The sequence below is a fragment of the Dioszegia hungarica genome (genome assembly GCF_025882075.1).
Source record: "Dioszegia hungarica strain PDD-24b-2 chromosome Unknown MKK02contig_2, whole genome shotgun sequence".
Taxonomy (NCBI): Eukaryota; Fungi; Basidiomycota; class Tremellomycetes; order Tremellales; family Bulleribasidiaceae; genus Dioszegia; species Dioszegia hungarica.
Genome location: NW_026515766.1, coordinates 898,422 through 917,162, shown reverse-complemented (window position 1 = coordinate 917,162; position 18,741 = coordinate 898,422). Strand labels below are relative to the sequence as shown.

At 57.9% G+C, this 18,741-nt stretch overlaps 10 protein-coding genes across 10 annotated transcripts; 6 read left to right on the top strand and 4 right to left on the bottom strand.

The window, feature by feature from the left end:
* Nucleotides 1–681: 681 nt before the first annotated feature.
* MKK02DRAFT_29493 (uncharacterized protein) lies at nt 682–2,201 on the top strand (the record flags this gene model as incomplete). Its single annotated transcript, XM_053087834.1, has 2 exons — nt 682–1,385; nt 1,415–2,201. 2 exons carry the CDS (start codon nt 682–684, stop codon nt 2,199–2,201), a joined length of 1,491 nt encoding a protein of 496 aa, XP_052949205.1.
* A 205-nt stretch (nt 2,202–2,406) lies between these two features.
* MKK02DRAFT_39724 (phosphatase inhibitor-domain-containing protein) lies at nt 2,407–3,207 on the bottom strand (the record flags this gene model as incomplete). The annotated part of the gene is made up of 3 exons (XM_053090744.1): nt 2,407–2,563; nt 2,625–2,856; nt 2,979–3,207. The coding sequence occupies 3 exons, from the start codon at nt 3,205–3,207 to the stop codon at nt 2,407–2,409; spliced, it is 618 nt and encodes a 205-aa protein (XP_052949204.1).
* A 229-nt stretch (nt 3,208–3,436) lies between these two features.
* Nucleotides 3,437–4,513, top strand: MKK02DRAFT_29492 (uncharacterized protein; the record flags this gene model as incomplete). The annotated part of the gene is made up of 3 exons (XM_053087833.1): nt 3,437–3,707; nt 3,800–4,048; nt 4,161–4,513. 3 exons carry the CDS (start codon nt 3,437–3,439, stop codon nt 4,511–4,513), a joined length of 873 nt encoding a protein of 290 aa, XP_052949203.1.
* Nucleotides 4,514–4,755: 242 nt separating this feature from the next.
* Nucleotides 4,756–5,494, bottom strand: MKK02DRAFT_39722 (uncharacterized protein; the record flags this gene model as incomplete). The annotated part of the gene is made up of 4 exons (XM_053090743.1): nt 4,756–4,844; nt 4,893–5,136; nt 5,185–5,363; nt 5,443–5,494. 4 exons carry the CDS (start codon nt 5,492–5,494, stop codon nt 4,756–4,758), a joined length of 564 nt encoding a protein of 187 aa, XP_052949202.1.
* Nucleotides 5,495–6,505: 1,011 nt separating this feature from the next.
* Nucleotides 6,506–8,052, top strand: MKK02DRAFT_39721 (uncharacterized protein; the record flags this gene model as incomplete). Its single annotated transcript, XM_053090742.1, has 4 exons — nt 6,506–6,801; nt 6,872–6,996; nt 7,070–7,354; nt 7,400–8,052. The coding sequence occupies 4 exons, from the start codon at nt 6,506–6,508 to the stop codon at nt 8,050–8,052; spliced, it is 1,359 nt and encodes a 452-aa protein (XP_052949201.1).
* A 425-nt stretch (nt 8,053–8,477) lies between these two features.
* On the top strand, nt 8,478–10,240 carry MKK02DRAFT_39720 (uncharacterized protein; the record flags this gene model as incomplete). Its single annotated transcript, XM_053090741.1, has 3 exons — nt 8,478–9,068; nt 9,112–9,280; nt 9,318–10,240. 3 exons carry the CDS (start codon nt 8,478–8,480, stop codon nt 10,238–10,240), a joined length of 1,683 nt encoding a protein of 560 aa, XP_052949200.1.
* Nucleotides 10,241–10,379: 139 nt separating this feature from the next.
* Nucleotides 10,380–11,274, bottom strand: MKK02DRAFT_39719 (uncharacterized protein; the record flags this gene model as incomplete). The annotated part of the gene is made up of 3 exons (XM_053090740.1): nt 10,380–10,771; nt 10,888–11,061; nt 11,124–11,274. 3 exons carry the CDS (start codon nt 11,272–11,274, stop codon nt 10,380–10,382), a joined length of 717 nt encoding a protein of 238 aa, XP_052949199.1.
* Nucleotides 11,275–11,757: 483 nt separating this feature from the next.
* MKK02DRAFT_29489 (uncharacterized protein) lies at nt 11,758–12,944 on the bottom strand (the record flags this gene model as incomplete). Its single annotated transcript, XM_053087832.1, has 4 exons — nt 11,758–11,908; nt 12,113–12,290; nt 12,501–12,576; nt 12,684–12,944. 4 exons carry the CDS (start codon nt 12,942–12,944, stop codon nt 11,758–11,760), a joined length of 666 nt encoding a protein of 221 aa, XP_052949198.1.
* A 1,388-nt stretch (nt 12,945–14,332) lies between these two features.
* MKK02DRAFT_18984 (uncharacterized protein) lies at nt 14,333–17,550 on the top strand (the record flags this gene model as incomplete). The annotated part of the gene is made up of 12 exons (XM_053086031.1): nt 14,333–14,428; nt 14,463–14,548; nt 14,597–14,878; nt 14,948–15,137; nt 15,226–15,401; nt 15,435–15,769; nt 15,802–16,039; nt 16,083–16,126; nt 16,172–16,601; nt 16,639–16,798; nt 16,836–17,026; nt 17,073–17,550. The coding sequence occupies 12 exons, from the start codon at nt 14,333–14,335 to the stop codon at nt 17,548–17,550; spliced, it is 2,706 nt and encodes a 901-aa protein (XP_052949197.1).
* A 324-nt stretch (nt 17,551–17,874) lies between these two features.
* On the top strand, nt 17,875–18,739 carry MKK02DRAFT_39717 (uncharacterized protein; the record flags this gene model as incomplete). The annotated part of the gene is made up of 5 exons (XM_053090739.1): nt 17,875–18,037; nt 18,095–18,275; nt 18,327–18,357; nt 18,401–18,533; nt 18,597–18,739. The coding sequence occupies 5 exons, from the start codon at nt 17,875–17,877 to the stop codon at nt 18,737–18,739; spliced, it is 651 nt and encodes a 216-aa protein (XP_052949196.1).
* Nucleotides 18,740–18,741: the final 2 nt, after the last annotated feature.

Here is an 18,741-nt window from a genome sequence, read left to right as displayed (position 1 = left end):
ACAGGAATTTCTCCGATCGCCATACTGATTGGTGTGGCAACTGACAACCATGACTTGCTATGATTGTTTTCAGACTGTTGAATTAACTTACTTCTCACGCCCGGGAAGCAATCAACAGCCCTGGTCATCTTGCATGCTCGAGTATCAAGTACAAGGACCCGCTGCCGGGGCCGCCGAAGTGCGGCTCAACAGACTGTCGCCACGTACGTCGTACACTGTAATACCTATTCCTTGACGTCCGTCCGACCCCCACTGCGCATACACAGTCTACCCGGCTGACAGTCGGCTCGCGTTGTATCGAGCTATGAGCGCGGCTGCAGTAATGAGACTAGTCCCTGGGGCAAGATCAGCAAGCTCGCTGACACATGACGACATGAAGAGCCCGGGACCTGATCTGCTGCGACGGGCTGCGAACTTTCTAGAGCTGCACAGCTGTGCTGGAGGACGCGCTTGATCCGTTGTCCTCAGGTCATACATGTTAGGAGCTTGCCTTCCTTTGAGACAAGGCCCTGAACAGTGCTGACTGGCTCAGGACCATCCTTTCATCTGCGCTCGCCGCTTGCGGAGCACGAAAGCGGCCGTCAGCAACGTCTTGATCCTGCCTCTCCATCATAACCCGCTGCTTCCACTCACTTCTGCACGTCCAAACTTCCCTCACATCCAACATAGGCAGCTCACACAATGACACCTTCGCAGCCCAGCCCAATGGAATCTGACGACTTCATTCTCGTCGATCGGCCGTCGAAAGAGGCACCGGAGGACGTGACGGGTGGCGACACATTTTCTATCCCTGCTTCATCGACGACTCACATCGCCGTGGCCGCGTCCAATCTTGGCGGGAGCGAGGATAGGGCAGACCACAACTACGGCACGCCTGAGGTCGCCATGACTGCCAGTCAGGATGGGGCAGCTCCAGAGCACCTGGCGGCCGATCAGCCAGGCATCCTTACAACTTTTCTTTCCAGCTCGCCTTCACCGCCACCGCTCCATGTGGCCGAGCTCACCGAGCAGTCTCATCTCGGAGACTCTCTCATGATCGTCGGAGAGCCGTCGCTGTCCGAGACCACACACCACCTCTCAGCACAGTACAGTGGCCCCACCAAAGCCACCAATCTGCCTACGCTCCCCGTGCGCATGTACCAGGGGGTTCGCTCTACCATTGCCGATTTCATCGAGGCGGCTCGCTCCCGCGGCTATCCCTACGATCCGTCCTACCTCGGCACGTCTTCCACTGTGGTCTACGACAACATAACAACGTATGGCAGAGGCCACCCTCTCCTTGCAGAATCCGACAATATCCCCGGTGTACCGGGAAGACGAGACGGACTCGACAGGGCTATCTTATGTCTCCAACAAGAAGACGGCAAATACACCTATGCACCAATGTCGATGGAATTTCTGAACTCCGGCAAAGTATCGACGAGCTGGTGGTGTGCGCCATGAACACCTCCGAGGACAAGGAATATCTACCGCCAACGGAGATACCTGAGCTTTTCGAACTCGCCTTCCACTTCCGAGCACGGAAATACACCTTCCACACGGAATATGTGGAGGATAAGTGGCCCGCTCAGACCGTCAGTTTCACGCCCTCTTCCAATGTCGCCGGCTCGCGGGCGCAAGGCACAGGTACGAGCCACCCTGGAGCCACAGCCTCAGACGGGCTGCAGAGTATGCTACCGGGGACAGTCAGCATGGGATTCAGCGAGTTTGAAAGCAAGACGAGCAAGGCATGGGCAGATGAATGCACCCTCAAGGACGACCCGACTGACGTGCACATTGCAGTCAGGAGGCGTATCATACAGATCAACCACAACGACCTGGTGCGTCAAGCGGCCAAATGCGCTGCGAGCGCCATCACAACAATCGCGGCTGCTCGCCTCGGCTCTTCCTCCGACGCAGATGCTCCGCTGAGTGTCGCTTCCATCCGACCGTTTGACGGCGGATATTATGAGCGGTTGGGTTACACTCAGACGGAAGAGACGCGTCTCGCAGACAAAACCCTATTTGCGAGTCAGTGTTTGGCGGCGATGAACTTGACAAGGACGGGGCAGCAACAGCGGGATGACACGGGACGGATGGCAATCTTCGAGGCGATGATGGAGAGGATAGGGCTTGAGGACTCCGGGCTGGAAAAGCAGGCAAAGGAGACGGCTGTCCGCGAGCCCGACAGGTACGCAGGCCTCGGTGAATTATTAGCTTAGGGCAGCATAGAGTCCTTATAGTCTGATATGAGCATCCAAACATGCCAGTTCGTAGAGTGCCGCCGCTGAATGTGAGGAGCGAGGCCGGGGAGCAACTGACTCACGCGATGAAAGATTCACATGCTCAGTAGAAACAGATCGATAGTCAATGTCGGTTAGTTCTGGTCAATATCCACCCCACTCGCTCAACACAAGCAACGATACATCAGGTAGCAGGCGGCGCCTTCCCCGACGCTCTCGGCTGTACATCATACTTGTTCGCCTTGGCCGCGAGTCCCGCACATTCGTGGCCGTCCGCTCCATGGTCGTGATCATGACCATGGTGATGCCGATGTTTCCGGCGCGGGGCTTTCCGAGCGGGTCTGGATTATCAGTATTGCTCACAACCCGCTCCGCCCCTCCAAGTAGACGAGTACAACACACCTCGCTCGTCCATCTCCACCACCTCCATCTGATTCTGAGCTGGGCTCGGACATCTCCTCTTCGCCCGCCCCCGTCGCGTCCGGTCTTCGCATCACCGCCCTCCCCTTGCCCTTCGCTTTCCCGCTTGCAGGCCCCGCGTGATCGTGACCGTGGTCGTGATCGTGCTCCGAGTCTGACCCTGACTCGCTTGATGACTCATCGAATGCTCTCGGCTTGTTGTAGATACAGCAGACTAAGGTATCAGCTCCTCTCTGACTGTATCTCCTGAGCGCCAGAGCGTCACGCGACCTCGCTCTTGCCCAGTTGACTGTCCATTCCTCGCCCATCCACTACTGACTTGACGCCAAGACTCACTCTTCGACTTCTTCCGTCCCATACCCTCATTATCAACCACCTCTTCACTCCAAACGACCTTGGCCTTCCTCCCTGTCCCTCCTCGAAGCTTCAGTACGCCTGTCGGCGGGACGACCGCGGAAGGACGACTAGGACCCGCTTCAGTTCCCGCTTCGAGCGCGGGCGTGGGGGTGATGGTCTGGGTGCGGGAGCCGTGCGTGGCTGGGAGGGCTCTTTGAGCTGTTGACATCTCGCTGGGGTAGATGGAGGAGTGGGATGTTGGGTTGATGGATGGACTGTTGATGCGCTATCCAGATCTCTCGGTCAGCATCAAAGGATGGCAGTCGGACATCGCCGACCTCTTGACCGGAGGTGGAGGTGATCCACAAAGGTAGAGGCATCGAAGAGTTGACTATACAAGAGCAGCACCGTATCTGGCACTGTTAGGGCCAAGTGTAGAAGGAGAGAAGGTCAAGCGAATGTCGCTCCGCCTGAAAGCTCCTCAGATCGTGCGAGGCATATCTCCAGCGCAGCTCCGGACGCATCTTGCCGCCCCTTCTCCGCTGCCCCTCCTCCTGCCCGATCTCGCATCCGGTGATGTTTGGCCTGGGGCTCGCTCATGGACACTTAACGACGGTCTCAAGAGAGTCAGAGATGTCGTAGAAGAAGATAGGGAGGTGGACGTGGAGTTGGGCCCGCGGGGCAGGGGATATCTCGATAAGGGGTATAGAAGGGTTGGGATGGGGTTCGGTGAGTCCACCACTTGTAATCGGCTCCTTCAGTCGGAGACAGTGATCTAGACATATGAGGACACCTTCAAGTGACGCCAAACTGACTTCCAGGCCTCTTTCTCGACGCCTTCATACTGGACCGCATCCCCTCTTCGACGCCCAAAAACCAGAGACCCACGGCCTATCTAGCGCAATACGATATCGACCCTTCCTCCCCTCTGTCCAAAGTGGATATGCCACCACTACCTCACTTCACCTGCGGACCTCGGGCAGAAATATGGAGGCGAGCACTTTGGATCGGACCGGAAGGGAGCTGGACCCCGTTTCATCGGGATCCATACATCGGCATCTACACACATTGTTCGTCTTCCTTGCATCCTATCTCATCCCTCACTCCCCGCCGCTCCTGGGACGACCGCTGGCGTCTCCTCCTAGCATACCCTCCTGACATGGCGATTGGCTGACCCAGCAGTGATCGGCCAAAAACGATTCTGGCTCCTCCCGCCATCATCTGCAGGATACCTCGACATTTCCGCCTCTCCACCACATACCAACACATCCACCATCCCCATCTCTGTCTCTTCCGTCTTCCCGTCTTCCACTGCCTCCTCCACTGAAGAGGACATCGGAATCGGGGGAGATACAAGCGACATCCCGCTCGAAAAGATGGAGCGGTACCGGGATCGCTTGAAGCGCGCATTCGACGTGGATGGGGCGTGCGAGGTCGTGCTCGGAGAGGGAGAGAGTGTGCTCGTTCCGGAAGGATGGTGGCATTCTGCCGAGGGGCTGAGTACGGGTGTTGGTGTGAACGCATGGTTTAGATAGATTCTGACATCAGTGCATACCAGTATGTTGCGGCCCGTCGCACGTCGAAACGCCAGTACATCAGTACAGTCAGTCACAGCTCCCGACTTCAGATTGATTCGTACCGATGCATTGAGAACGTACATAGTGGTACATCAAACACGAGCCCGCACTTCAGTCGATACACTGATTCTCCCATCGCCCTGCAAGACTTCCGTTCGCCTGACTCCCATTGCCGCCATTTGTCACCTTAGCCGCATGGCTTAAACGAAGAAAGCGAGGTAAATGCTAGACACAGCGGTCAAAGCGAGCACACCGTAGCCGCCGACATAGACGCCCTTGAGCGAGAGACCTAATCATCAGCGACTACACCCCGCTTTCTATACTGTGATTGACATACCGTATCCGACGTCCCAAGCGAGATGCCTAATCCCGTTGAAGGTGTGGAAGGTGAACGGAACGGCAAACAGGAGCTTTGCCGATCCCTTGACCCAGACAGGGAGGTCGTGCACCATCTGAACGAGGTTGGCGGATTCGACAGCGGGGAAGTAGGGGTGGAGGAGGTAGGTGATGGAGCCGGCGTAGAGGGCGACTGAGAGTGCTGAGCCGGTCACTCGGTTAGCAATCGAAGCGAGCCATGTGATCTGCTCGTCAGTAAGGTCCATGGCAACTGCCAGCGCCGCATGACTCACTTGGGGTTGGTAGATCGTGAAATGAGGTGAATTGGGTCGTTTCTCCCGCTGAGCGTTCAAGATCGCCACGCTCTCTGCAGCAGTAACGCTCGTTGTCTGAGACGATGCCAGCCGGCGTGAAGCGGGGACCTGGGTGGGGAGGAAGCGAGGTACCGAGACCGACATGCGAAGGCATGGTCCTGATTCTGTCAGCTCCGCGATCCAAGTCTTCCCGCCCCTCCCTACCGTGCGGAGGCGATTCATAGCGGGATGACGCACCCAGACCAGTCGCTGAGAGGAGGGAGCGACGCGCAACTATTGAGCCGATCATCTTGATCTCGGAGTTATAGGTAGATGTGCAGTACTGCTGCTGGACGACAAGCTACCTTGGTTGCAGTCAAACCGGTTACTCTGATTCGCTCCCACCCATGCCGTACACCAGCCCGGAAGAAGCCGGTGACCACGTGGTAAGCTTTCCCGAATTCAGCCGAGCGGTGTACGTAACTCCAAGATCCACATTCCTCGGCGCGATCTGCTGCTTGTGCCTTGTGCCAGTCTTGTGCCCCTTGTGCGGCTGCCGTTGAGCTTGCAGCGGTTACATACCATCGTGTTGGCTGTCTGCGAATTCTACGCAAATGCAGTCGTCGAGGAACGCCCTTTTACCTTACATCGATGACCCTCCGGCGTCGGGAACCCAGAGAACGCCGAAATGAAGCCGGCGGCAGCGACCCCGAAAATCTGCTGAGACACACACGCCTCCCCACATCCACACAACTCCCCGCGCAAGGCACCATCTCCAAATACGGTAGATCCCATGACGTCCTTAGCCGCAAAGGACTACCCCAGTTGCCATTGGGATGTTTCAGCGCACCGCAAGCGGGTCTCATGACGAAGTTGTGGTTTCAACGGTACCCTCTCCTGCGTTGCCCCGTTCTCGCCTCTCGCCTCGCGCGCCGCGCGCCGCACAGCCTCGCCGCATGGTTCCTGTGTCACCCGTTCCTTTCTTCTGATGTCATCTGACCCACCACGCCAAATCCGAAACAGGCCGAGGCCCGAGCTAAGAGAGCCGAAAGGAACGGAAAAAGGATATAAGCTCGACCCGCCCCCTAATTCCCCATCAAAAAGAGGCGGCACTTGCTTACACTTCCCGCACACACTCGAAAGATCTATATAAACAGCCGCAAGCTTCTCGGCTTCTTTCCTCACGCCCATCACAGAACATTCAGTGATCTACACCCAACTCGCTTCTTTACTCGAAGAAACGTGCCCCTCTCCTCTTCTTGTCCAAGTACAAGAACAACCCTCCTTCTCTTCCCCGCACAGATATCCGCCATCAGTCAGCATGTCATCCCCCAACATCGCACGTATCGCCTCCCTCGCGTCATGGACCAAGTTCTTCCATCCTACCGAGGGAGTCTTCCGCCTCCCCTCGACCGCCGGCGCATCCATCGAGCACATCGATATCGACCTTCGGTTCGTCCAGCACAACTCGGAGTCTATGGAGGACTGCGGTGAGGTCTACCTCCCGGCCGTCCATCGCGTGACCCTCCGCGGCGGCGAGTATGTTCAGGACAGCGAGGAGCGGATGGAGTGTCTCAGCGAGGTTCTCTGTGCGCTGAACCCTATCGAGGTGCTCTGGTATGTCTTTGCTGTGATCATCCTTCCCTTGTTCTCGCCCGAGATGGAGGTGAAAGACGCTAACACTTAGGCTGAATGCGTTCGACCACCCCGCGGAGCAGCAGACACTCTCGACCGTGCTGGTCCACCCCGCCATCATCGCCGCTGGTGATCTCTGGGCGTCCAAGGGCAATCTGCGCAAGTTGGTCATCCAAGGTAAGCATATACCCCCTTCTCTCGCCTTCCTCTTCCTTCCCACTCGATTCACCTATACCGCGCTGACATACAGGCGGCTTCCCTGTACCCAACCTGACCGCTCCGACACCCTACAACGTCACTCCGGCCGTCACCCCCGCCGCCTCGCCAGGCCCAAACCAGCGCTCTTTCTCCGGCACTACTGGCTTCCCACACACCGGGCTGCCCAGCCTGTCGCTCACCAAGCCCAAGCCGCTCGACATGGCCAAGGTCAAGGAGCGGGATGAGCGCAAGCGGCTCGCCGAGTATAGCCTCACGCCGAGGTGGGAGTTTGCGTTTGGCACATGGGGCGTCGGTGAGATCAGGTGGAAGTTTGACGGTGAGTTGAAGGTCACCAAATGTGAAACAACAGCTGATGGGCTAGGCCGCTTCACCCCGGTCGCCATCAAGACTATCCTCACCAATCTCTTCTCGGCGCTCGACGACACCTACCCCTCCACGTCGCACAAGGTCCACCGGGACATGCCCTCCCTCCTCACCTTCTCCCCCGTCCCTATGGCCCTCTTTGACGACCTCAAGTCTCTCTCTACCTCCGACTTTGACCGCCTGGCCGAGCACCTGGGGGACGTCGCTTTCGTATCTACCGACTCGGCGCGCTTCGCCCGGCTCTTTGACGGCGATGCGGAGCCCGAGGCGAGGTACCGCGCCGAGAAGCGTCTTCGGGCTGAGGCGATGCTGCTCCGCAATGGCCTCGCGCAGATCGTGCACACCGACCAGCTCGCCCTCCCTTCGTCCGACAAAGAGGCGGACGGACTCGCCGCACCGGCCAACAAGCAGGTGCTCGAGACCAGCCCGTCTCAGAGCTTCATGAGTCTCTCGAACGACGAGACGGATACGGGGAGTGATGACGACGAGGCGCAGACCCCGCCGATGGAGAGCAGCATCCACATGCCGGGCGGGGGCATGGAGGGGGGTAAGGCGGCGCAGGGGCTCGGGATGGAGTTTGGCAAGATGCACATTGCGGGAGGAGGCGAGAGCGGGAGAGTCAGCAGGCGGATGTCGGAGCAGGCGTTTTGAGCGCGAGTGAGGGGATTGTACACGTCACGAGCTCTCCCGCTCTCCTGCCAGGAATCGTCTTGTCAATAGGTTATTAGTGCTTTGAGATTGGCTGTACCCATGTATCCGTATACTTGACAATGTTCAGGGGGAGTCCGATCAAGCCCATTGTAGCTAGGTCGTAGAGGATGTACTGACAGGTACAGCAGGAGGGTGCTGGCCCATTGACCACCTAGGTGGTGGACAGCATGGACAGGCACCTGCGTTTACGCCGGAGGACATCCCGGCGTTCTGCGGCAATAGCTCCGGCCACTGGTACTTTCAATTCCGGAATCAGGTTCCCCTCCCTGATTGCCGCTGGTTGGTCTTTCCTCTTCGTGCATTTCTCTTATTCCTCCCAGCTCCCCCACCCACCACTACCCTCACCCCACCCGACGGCTGCAAGCATGCAAGGGATCCAGATCGACCCAGCCCTTCTCGCCTTCTTTCCCTCGACATCGCGCCGGTCCCGCACCGCCCCTGCGCCCGTCAACGTCGGGATCATCCCGGCCGAGCAGGTCCCTTCGCATGTCCACCATCCACAGCGGATTGGTGCGGGGCATGGCGGGTCCGGGTCGATTATCGGCGTCGGTGTAGGAGTCGGCGTAGGGTTGGGCGTCGCGCCTGCACAACAAACCCCACAGGTACTGAGCGGCGCAGTCTTTCCTGCTTTTGATATCCCTATCGACCCGGCTCTGTTCGAGCTGGAACAAGTCGTCCAGTCCGTCCGTGCCAATCCCGTCGCGTCCACCTCATACCTCGGAAGCCCAACTTCGGCCTCAGTCGACACCAGTCGGAATAACAGACGGCGGGTCAGCAACCACGCCGCTTCTGCCTCTCAGCCCCAGACGCTCGGTCAGGCGGTATCCGTCATTGATCCTTCGCTGGTCGGCGAGGGAGGTAACGCCGTTGCTGGACCGAGTAGGAGTACGGAGCTAGGGGAAGAATTTGATCCGACTATCCGGGAGATCGTCAAGAGCTTGACGAATGCACAGCAGGTGAGCTATCTCGAGCCAGCGGCGGGACATAGCTGACGGGCAGAATCAATCGCTAGAGATGGCGCCGGCCGATGTAGATTCGACCGCCGCGCTCACACAAGCTCTGACGGACGCGCAGACCGTCGCGGCTATCTCGGCGCACCTTGTCGCTGCAGAGGGGATGGATCAGGATATCCAGAATACGCTGGAAGATATGACTTCTGAGCAGATCAGTGAGCTAAACGAATGCGAAGAGAGCTGACTTTCCAGACTCATTCTTTCCCCAATCTCCAACCTCGCCCAGCTACCTCCTCCCAGACTACCCCGAACCCCCTCACGCTCACGCCGAATCCAGCGCGCAAGCGCTCCGCCATCAGAATGCGATCGGCCAATCCGAGCTCGACCTGGCCATGTCGACCGCGCTGCAGGCGCACGCCATCCCCGCATCATCCGTCACTGGTCCCTCCCTCCCCGTTCGCGCCGAGTCCGTAGACTCTACCGACCCCTCTGCTCCTCCCAAGCGGAAACGCGGTCGTCCGGCCGGATCGAAGAACAAGCCCAAACCAAAGACCCAAGCTCAATTGGACCTCGAGGCAGAGAGTAGTCTCGCCACCCCTCCTCCCCCGTCTAAAAAGGCGCGCAAGCAGACCGAAGGCCCTCCGAAGCGCGTCGGCCGGCCTCCGAAAGTACGCACAGGTGCCGAGCTGGAGCAGTACCTCCAGCGCCAAGCGGATGCTGCGGCGGGCGTAAAGCGAGCGAGGGGGCGGCCGAGAAAGTTCCCAGGGTACTTGATCAGGGATATGAGATTGAAGCAGAACAGAGAGGAGTTTAGGGAGGTGGTCAGGAGATTTGCGGATGGTGTGGACCCTGGGGAGGGGATGGCCGGGGGCAGTCAGGATGGGACAGGAGGAGGGCAAGGATCCGGCAGGGGAGAGGGTCAGGATGTAGGGGGTGATGGACAGGGGTATGGGCACGACGGAGAAGAGTATGATTGGGCGGAAGATCCGCAGCATCTCATGGATGCTGTGAATGATCAGATGGGGGGTGGGGCGGGTGGGATGGGGCTGGATATGAGCTTGGGGCTGGGGATGGAGGGGATGGAGGATATCAGAGGGGAGGATGAGCCGAGTGCGGATACGGGTCTGGGGAGGGAGGGGATGGGGCATGTGTTTGGGCTGGAGGGGGAGGAGTAGGGGTGAGCGAGGGGGAAGGTTCGGCAGACTTGGTTACATGCGGAAGATATCGAGTTGTAACCGCTGAATATAGGTATTATATGTATACGTCTATGGTACTGTCCGCTCACTAGCTGAATATCTGCTCTACACACATCATCTACTTAACTCCAGTCCCCTCCTCGATGCCACTCGCTACCGGAACCACAGCCCGCTTGCCCTTCCACCACGCCCTGATCCCCATCAACGCCAAAATCACCCCGCTATAGATCCCAACGATCCCCACCGCGCCCTTCAACGCTCCCACGCCGCTTGATGCGCCGACTCTCCATCCACCCGAGCCCGCAGCGATCAGCGCCGAGCCCGTGATGGCCATGGCGTACCGGGGTCTGTAAGGGGGTACAGTCGGGCGCAGGTATTTGATGAGCAACCGGGCGTAGATAAAGGCGTCGAGGATGTAGGTGGAGATGATGTGGAGGTCTGGAGAGTCGAGGACGTGGGCGGAGATGGAGAGGAGGGGGCGGAGGATCGCTGAGGTGAGGTAGGTCGGACCTGGGGTTGATCAGTCGGGGCTATGGGTATGGACGGAAGGAGCAAAGCGCGGATGTCCGGGTTGGATACCTCAAGGTTGAGTGATGGGTACGTGCGAGGGCCGGACTTGAGCTTACGAGTGATCTCGGGTATCCCCAGATTCAAGTCCCATACGAGTATGGCGTTCGTCACGCTCTGGACCACGCAGAGGAGGAGGCTGATCATCCCGGGAGGAGAGGGATCAGCCCAAAGGTCGAGGATGGCAAAATAGAAGATCTCCATTAAGCCTGCGACAATGTGTGGGAAGAGCACTGCGACATGAGCTTACAATATTGCTGGAGTCTGACTAGCATGCAGCGCTGGCTGTACTCACCCCATCGCTTTCCATATCCCGGCAAGATGATGCGCGTGTGTCTTATGTTGATGGTGCAATGTATGTAGATGAGCCAGATCAGGCGGAGAGCAGCGGAAGGTCGGACGCGGCTCATGGCGTCCATAGAAGGGGCTAGTTCTGAGCCGGACATGATGACGTGCCCGAACTGCTGCGCCATGTACCGAGTGAAAGTGAATGAAGGGAGTCGGGAGAAATTTTTCACCGCTTCGTTGCTTTTTAAGAAGTAAGAAGTGGTCGTGCATCAGTATCAGCGTAAGCACAGCATCGTGCAGAGCAGTAAGTCGCTGTTTGTGCGTGTCGTACACAATCTCCAGAGTGGGGAACGAGATCCGAGATCCACCGGGCCACTCCACGCTCACTGCGCAGCAGATACAGAGAGCACAGAGGCCAGAGCGGGCCAAGACCGCAAAACACAATCAGGTCAGCGATCTTAAGGGCATGGGTCTGAGCTTTGAACGGGATTGAGTTGTGATGCAGTGCGAGTTTATGGGTGATGGATGAGTGGAGGGACACGGTGTGTGTGTGGTAGCCCTCAAGTTGCCCCGTTCCTTGACCGACCACAAGTCCGTCGCTCGGCCGTGTGGTCGGGACCAGATTTGAGACTTCGGACATTTTAGCTTTCGGGTCGGACCTGGATCTGAACATCGTACGTAACCCCATGTAACGCACGTAACGCGCGCGGAGAACGGCTGCAGACGCTCTTCGCTTTGCCGCTGCTTGGCGAAGTGTCCGGTCCAGTGCCGCAGGCGAGGACGAACAGGCAGCTGCTATCAGCCCATCAGTTCTGGTACCGATCTTCGCCTCAGAGGGCGGATCTTGCCATCGTGGAGACTGCCACCTGGGGAAGCCAAGAGCTTTAGATTGAGGGGCCCTCATGGTCTGAGACACTTTCAGCACGATCGATCTGCAGTACCTCACCGATACCGCTGGTCAGGTCAGTGACGATGGGCGCCGGGGCAGACACTGACGCGAACTTGTCTTCTTTCCTCAGCTGAGGAATCTCCCCGAACCGACGTTTATCCGCCTGGCGGGGATCTACCCCCCGAATGCCTCTTGCCTGTGACGCTGCTTGTGGTATCCATGCCCAATCAGCTCCAATGCCCGCGCCCGCGCCCATGCGCCTCTGACGCTGTCCGGCCCGACTAGCTGCAGTACAGTAGTGCGACACTCCATCAAATCGCGCACTGTTGAGCCGAGATATCGCCTATGTCGCTTATGCATCGTGACTGCCAACGGCCGAGAAGATCATCCCAGATGATCTCACTCTTCCCTCATGCGTCTTGCCACTACGCGCGCGCTATCGCGCGTTCCGTCTTGCGAAGGCGGAGCCGTCGTCGCGATCAGCGTCTTCGGTACGAAGATCGGCAGATGTCAGGGAGAGCTGGCGGAACGTCTGCGTAGCCGTAATATGGAACTGCAGATGATGAGTTGTCTGGAATTTCTAGCATGCGGCGCAGGCGTTTTAGGCGTAATGCGAAAGGCCACCATGCGTACAGAGATGCATACGGCGTAGTCGTACGTCGAGAATGAGAAACTCACCGAGCCTAGTAGAAGCTCGGATTCGAGGTGGAGCGCCTTCTGAGTACCATGTCTCAGCGCCTTCACACAGTCTTCACACGCGCTGTTCGGAGCCGCAGACTGGCCAAAATTACCGCGGCTCCCTTCCCGAGCGCAACTCGCGCAGCTGCCCTGACTCCTAGATCGCGGATCGCGGATCTTGAACTTTGCTGTATAGGCCAATTCTCCGAAGTATCGCCTTCCATGTGGTAAATGATCGAAATCTGCCTCCAGCCTGGCCATTTTCGTAATTAGAAGCAGCTGCAGGCGGCAGTGATGTGGACGACTCGGTTGGTACATGTACGCGCCTTCATGGCCCCACCTTACCCATCACCATACACTATCCTATCTACAAGTAACAGGTGACCTGCATTCGCAAGAGCATAAGGAGTGTCAGCAAAACCACCCACCTCAATCAATCACCGCTAGCGTCGCTTTGACGTCTCGACTTCCATTTTCAATACTCGCCTCCTCGGGCGTGCAGAGATGCTGCCTTGCCGGAAACCTCGCCACCACCTACCTCGGCCTCAACTAGCACCAGCACACCGGTCGCATCCCACCACCTCGGCGTGCAGAGAGACGTTATAATGGCGCAGCAACAGAATGGGACCTTTCCCCACTCGGCGGCCTCCACCGCCAACCCGTCCAACCTATACAATCCCTATACCCAGGCTTCCTCTACTGTCGGTCCTGATGGACAGAATAACCCCCACTCTCGGCGCTCCAGCGCTGCGCAAGGTCCCGGCGGCTCCTCCACACCACAACGCGCCGGTGACGGACCCGAGGCCGACTTTTCGGCATCAGCACAGTCGTCCTTCCCCCACTCAATACCTCCTTTCGGCTCAAACCTTATGTTCACCACAGGTTATCCCAACCTAAACCCTGATCTCTATCCATCCACTCATTTGCAACGGCAACAGCAACAACAACTATCCTATGGCATACATGGCCAGCAGCAGGGATCGCACGGGCCGCAAGCGCAGGATTACTCGGTGATGCAGGGAGGCGGACAGCAGGGCGGGAATCGTTTTGAATGGGCGACAACTCCCAGCTCGCACCGGCCAGAGTCGGCGAAGGTGGGGGAGGGCTTCATGTTCAATCCTCCTGCCGAGAGGGGCTTAGGAGGACATGCCGGCGATCCAAGACTGCCTCGGACGGCCACACCGGTCGACCCGTACCAGCTATTCCCCTCGTCGGCGCACAATACACAAGGCGATGGGAGCTCCCAGATCAACCAGAACCTGTCCTCGGCATACGACGCTTGGGGCTCCGTAATGGCCAATGTCGACCCACGGCTCACACAGCCGTGGGGCGTGCAGCCGTTGCACGCAGGACCTAGCGGGGTTCAGCTCGTAGCTCCGCTGCCTACGATGCAGGAAGAGCCTTCGCGTCCTCCTCCGCCCGCCAAGTCTGCCCGGGTCGATAATGCCACAGAGTCACAGAGCGATACTGGCGGTTCGAGACCCAGTACGGCGGGCGTGCAGGTCAAGAAGGAGCCGGGGGGTCCCTCGCGGAAAGGGTCAATGACAGCGAAAGCTCGGCGCCAGTCAACGGGACAGGCCCAGCGCAAAAAGGAGGAAGAAGACCCCAATCGCGATGGGGCGGATGGAGACGGGGAGGAAGATGATGATATGGGTGGAGAGGATGAGAGCAAGATGGATCACAGGAAGAGAAAGAGGAATAGAACTATACGGAGCTGTGTCCCGTGTCACAACCACAAGCGAAAAGTGAGTCGCTACGAGGGACTAGGCTGACTTGCAGTGCGACCGACAGAGACCTTGCTCGAGGTGTACCGCTCTGGCGTTGACAGGGTCTTGCGTATATGAAGTGGATGAGGCGAGAGATCAGTCAGTCCGCCCTCGATCTTGGTCTGAGTCCGTCAGCTGACGGAATAGACAAGACCCCTCGATCGCAGAGGAAGACCGACTCCGGCGTCGAGTAGCGGAACTGGAACAGGTCGTACGCGAGCTTCGCCAACGCCAGCCTCCCAGAACTGCTGCGGCCGGATCATCTCGATCACGAGCGACCACCCCCATACTCAACATTAGCGACGCGGACGAGGTCGACAAGGTCGGCCAGGACAACAAGAAACGGCGGGTGATTGTCGACCGGTACGCCAGATTCAAGATTGACGAGGCGGCGATGGCAGAAGTGGCTGCTGCAGCTGCTGCTGCCGGGTCTACGGTGGCCAGTGGATCGGGGACAGGAGGGACAAGGGCTCTGTCAATGGCTGGGCCGACGGCGAGCGGCATGGGCGTGGTACGGGACAAACGGAGCGCATCAGACGGCGATACCTCCATGGCGAAGGCAGTGGGCAAAGAGTACATGGGCGAGCTGTACAAGACCAGCCTGTTGCCCGGCGAGGAGATTGTTTTCGATCGGTCGGGGAGGAAGACGTTCCTGGGCGCACCGGCAGGGAAGAGCATGCTCCGAAGGGTAAGTGCCGTCCACGCTCGAGGGATCTGGGCTGATGCAGCAGTTGCGCGAACTCATGTCGGCACAGACACCCGAGACGCTAGGAGAGGCTCGAAGCGTTGCTCTCGAAGGCGAAGAGGACCTGCTCTCGGTCCCAGACGAGTTGGCCTTTACAGGCTGGTTTCCCGATGTGCGCAAGACCTTCCCCTTCACCACTATATGGAGCCACGAAAACTTCAGCGGCGAGATTATCGGTCTGCTCCCCAACAAGCAACAAGCTGAGCTGTGAGTCGGCACCTGGGGCTTGCTGACCCATAGACTCCTACAGAGCTGGCATGACGAGATCTGCGCCTTCTTCGTCGCTTGGCATACCCCCACTCTCGAGGCAGGATTTCGCCGCTTCTTCACCATGACGACCTTGGAAAAGATGAACGTGCCGCTCTCGAGCTTATCGGTGTATCTGATGATCTGCGCTTTAGGTAAGCTTTCAGCTAGCACACAGCTGAGTACAGGCTGCGTCGTGAGGGCATCGAAATCTGAAATCTTTGGTCATCCCGATCGGGCTGTAGCCATTCAGGCCACAAGTAGAGGGCTCATGCCCGATCGTGACCCCAAGGATCTCACTGCGAGTCGTCTCCAGAGCGAACTATACTGTGAGCATCACTCTTGGACTCGCTGACAGCAGTATCCGCCTCATACCAAGCGCTTCGACTATGCTCCTTCATGTCAAATCCCACCATATACACAATCCAGGCGCAAATCCTCATCAACGTCTATCTCCTCAACTCCGAGCGGGCAGCAGATGCCTGGAGTCAGATCGGCGCGCTGGTGCGGCAGTGCATCGCGATGGGGCTGCACAAGGATCCACTCAGTCTGGACGGCAAGATATCTATGAGAGATGCGGAGGTCCGGCGGAGGATCTGGTGAGTAACCTCAGCTTCTCCCGTACCCAAGGCTGACTATCAGGTGGACCGTAGCTGGGCTCGATGCTCTCTTCTGCGTCTCTTTCGGTCGACCCAGCAGTATCACCTTCTACACTACCAACCTTCCCCAAGACCGGACAGACGACAATCTCTCCGAAGTGCCCGGCTCCGCCGCGATCTCCCTCCCACCGTCAAATGTGCTCAACAACGAAACCACCGACATGACCTATCATGCGGCTTACTATCAACTCACGATCCCCTCGCTCGAGCTGCTGGACCGCATCTTCCGGATCGAGTGGAATTACTCTCGCTCAGCGATATACGGCTGGTTCTCTCGCCGCCCGGACTCGGAAAGCGCTACCAAGGAGAAGGATGAGCAGGTGGGACACACCTACGAGGACGCGATCCGGCTCGCGCAGGACATCTTGCAGTGGTACTCGCTTGTCCCGCGCCACATGCGTTTTGAGTCAGAAGAGGATACAGCGGAGAGCCTGACGGGGACGAGGAGTACGATGAGGGTCAATCAGACACTGGCCTTGTGTGTCAAGACATTCATGATAGTGTGAGTACAAAGGTACCAGGCGAGTACTGATAATCAGTATGATCCTGCACAGACCTTATCTCCGAGCGGATCCTGCTGCGTACCCTGAATCCTCAGAGATATGCTTTCGGTCAGCCAAAGTCTTGCTGGCTGCATATGCCGTCGGATCCAAGAGCAAAGCTAGCATCTTTTGGTCGTGGTGGACCATGTCCTTCAGGGTGAGCTCTAGCATTTCTGTATTCGTGCTGACAGCAGGCGTTCCACGCTGGCGCCGTCTGTGCCTTCCTAGCGATACGAGAACCAAATACCGAACTCGCAACCAACTGCTTGGCCAGCCTCCGGGGAGCCATTGCCATATTCGAAGACCGCATCTCGAGCTGGAACATTGCACATCCTGTACAGGCAGATCTCTGCCATGGTTTGGTCAAGTTGCAGAAGTTGGCTGTGTAAGTGATGCCCGTGTCGGGTATACAAGCGGAGCTGACTCATTAGGGCCGCCACCCAACAACGTCGCAGCCCTTCAAACGCCTCTACTGCCCAGTATGGCACGACCATCCATCATTCACCTCTGAACGACTTTCGAATGGGTCAGGGGAGCAATTCGGACGGCGCGCCCGAACGTACCACAACACCCTTATCCCAGATCAAGGGCTTTCCGGCTATAATCCCACCCTCGGTCTCGCCCAATCTCGGACATCCCGCCTCCGGTTCGTCGGGTCACACCGATCTCGGACCTCCGGCAGTCAATCCAGCAGCATACACAAGTCTCCAGACCGATCCGTACGGCCTCCTCGGAGACGGTTTCAACGGGCCGGAACAGCTGGCGTACCCGCAGATGTGGGCAAGCATGTTTGGGATTAAAGTGGACAGCGGGGAGCTGTCTGATGTGGACATGGGGTACGGCGGTGGAGGTCAGGCAGTACCGGGTCACACGGCGCAAACGGGTGGGATGGGTGGAATGAATGGATAGATGATGCAGTGCTGAGGGGAATGCCTCTTCTTGACCAAGTTGTAGCCTTAGAAGGTGATATATGGTGATATATGAATAGGAATGTAGATACAGCAATCTCACGAAGCGCAGCCATATGAGCTTAGGCTGGGCAGCGGCTTCACGGCGCAGATATACGACCGTCAAAACTCAGCACACCCCCAGCTACACATTCCTCGCCCCGGCCAACGGCGGCCTGGCTGCCGGTGCTGCCCGCGGCCTCTCGCCTTTTCACGTTTCAAGGGGACTTTCTTTGCTTGCTTACTATCTCATCGTTGCTGAGATACTGATCAGACTTGCGCAGACATGGCATACGGCTCTATCGCTGCCCCGAAGCTCGCCGAGGAGCTGCCGGCTTTTTCCTACCCCCTGGCCGGCGGTGCAGAACTCACCACCCACGCTGTTCACGGCGAAGCCTCCGAGGAGGTCATGCGGTATTTCCACAAGATCTTTGAAGCGGAGCTAGAAGGTAAGTCAGATGCCAGTATGGAGTCAAAGTGAACAGCGCAAGCTGACAATGGGGTAGAAGGCAGGACTTATCCACAAGAAGGACCCATGGGGTACGAGGCGTACAAAGCGTACTTCTTCTCCTCGACAACTATCATCGGGGTTGTACACTCGACACCCCTCGAGAAGGCTCCTCAGTCACTGGAAGAAGCGACGGCAGGTCGCAGTGTCGAGGAAGCCATCGGTGGATGCAACTACATGTGAGTCAGCAATGAACATATTTGAATGCCTGCTTCAGCTGACATGCGTAGAAAGCCGAACTATCCAGGAAGATCAAGCCATGTAAGCTATTAGGGCTATACGAAGAAGGTTACTGACAAAACAGAACTGTAACTCCGGCTTCTTGGTCCCGCCTGTGCAAAGAGGCAAGAAGATTGGTGGAGCCCTGGCGAAGGCCTTCCTGGAGTATGCACCTCGCCTAGGATACCGTGCGAGCGTCTTCAATCTTGTCTATGAGAGTAAGTCGACAACGATGGAGACTTGAGCAAGAGAGCTGTGAAGCAAATTGCTGATTTGAGCAGACAACATCGCCAGTCTCAAGCTCTGGGATGCACTCGGCTTCAAGCGGGTTGGGCTTATCCCTGGTGCTGGACGTCTGCGGACCAAGGACGGCAAGGGCGAGGAGTACGTGGACGCCGTGGTCATACACAAGAGCTTCGTATGAGG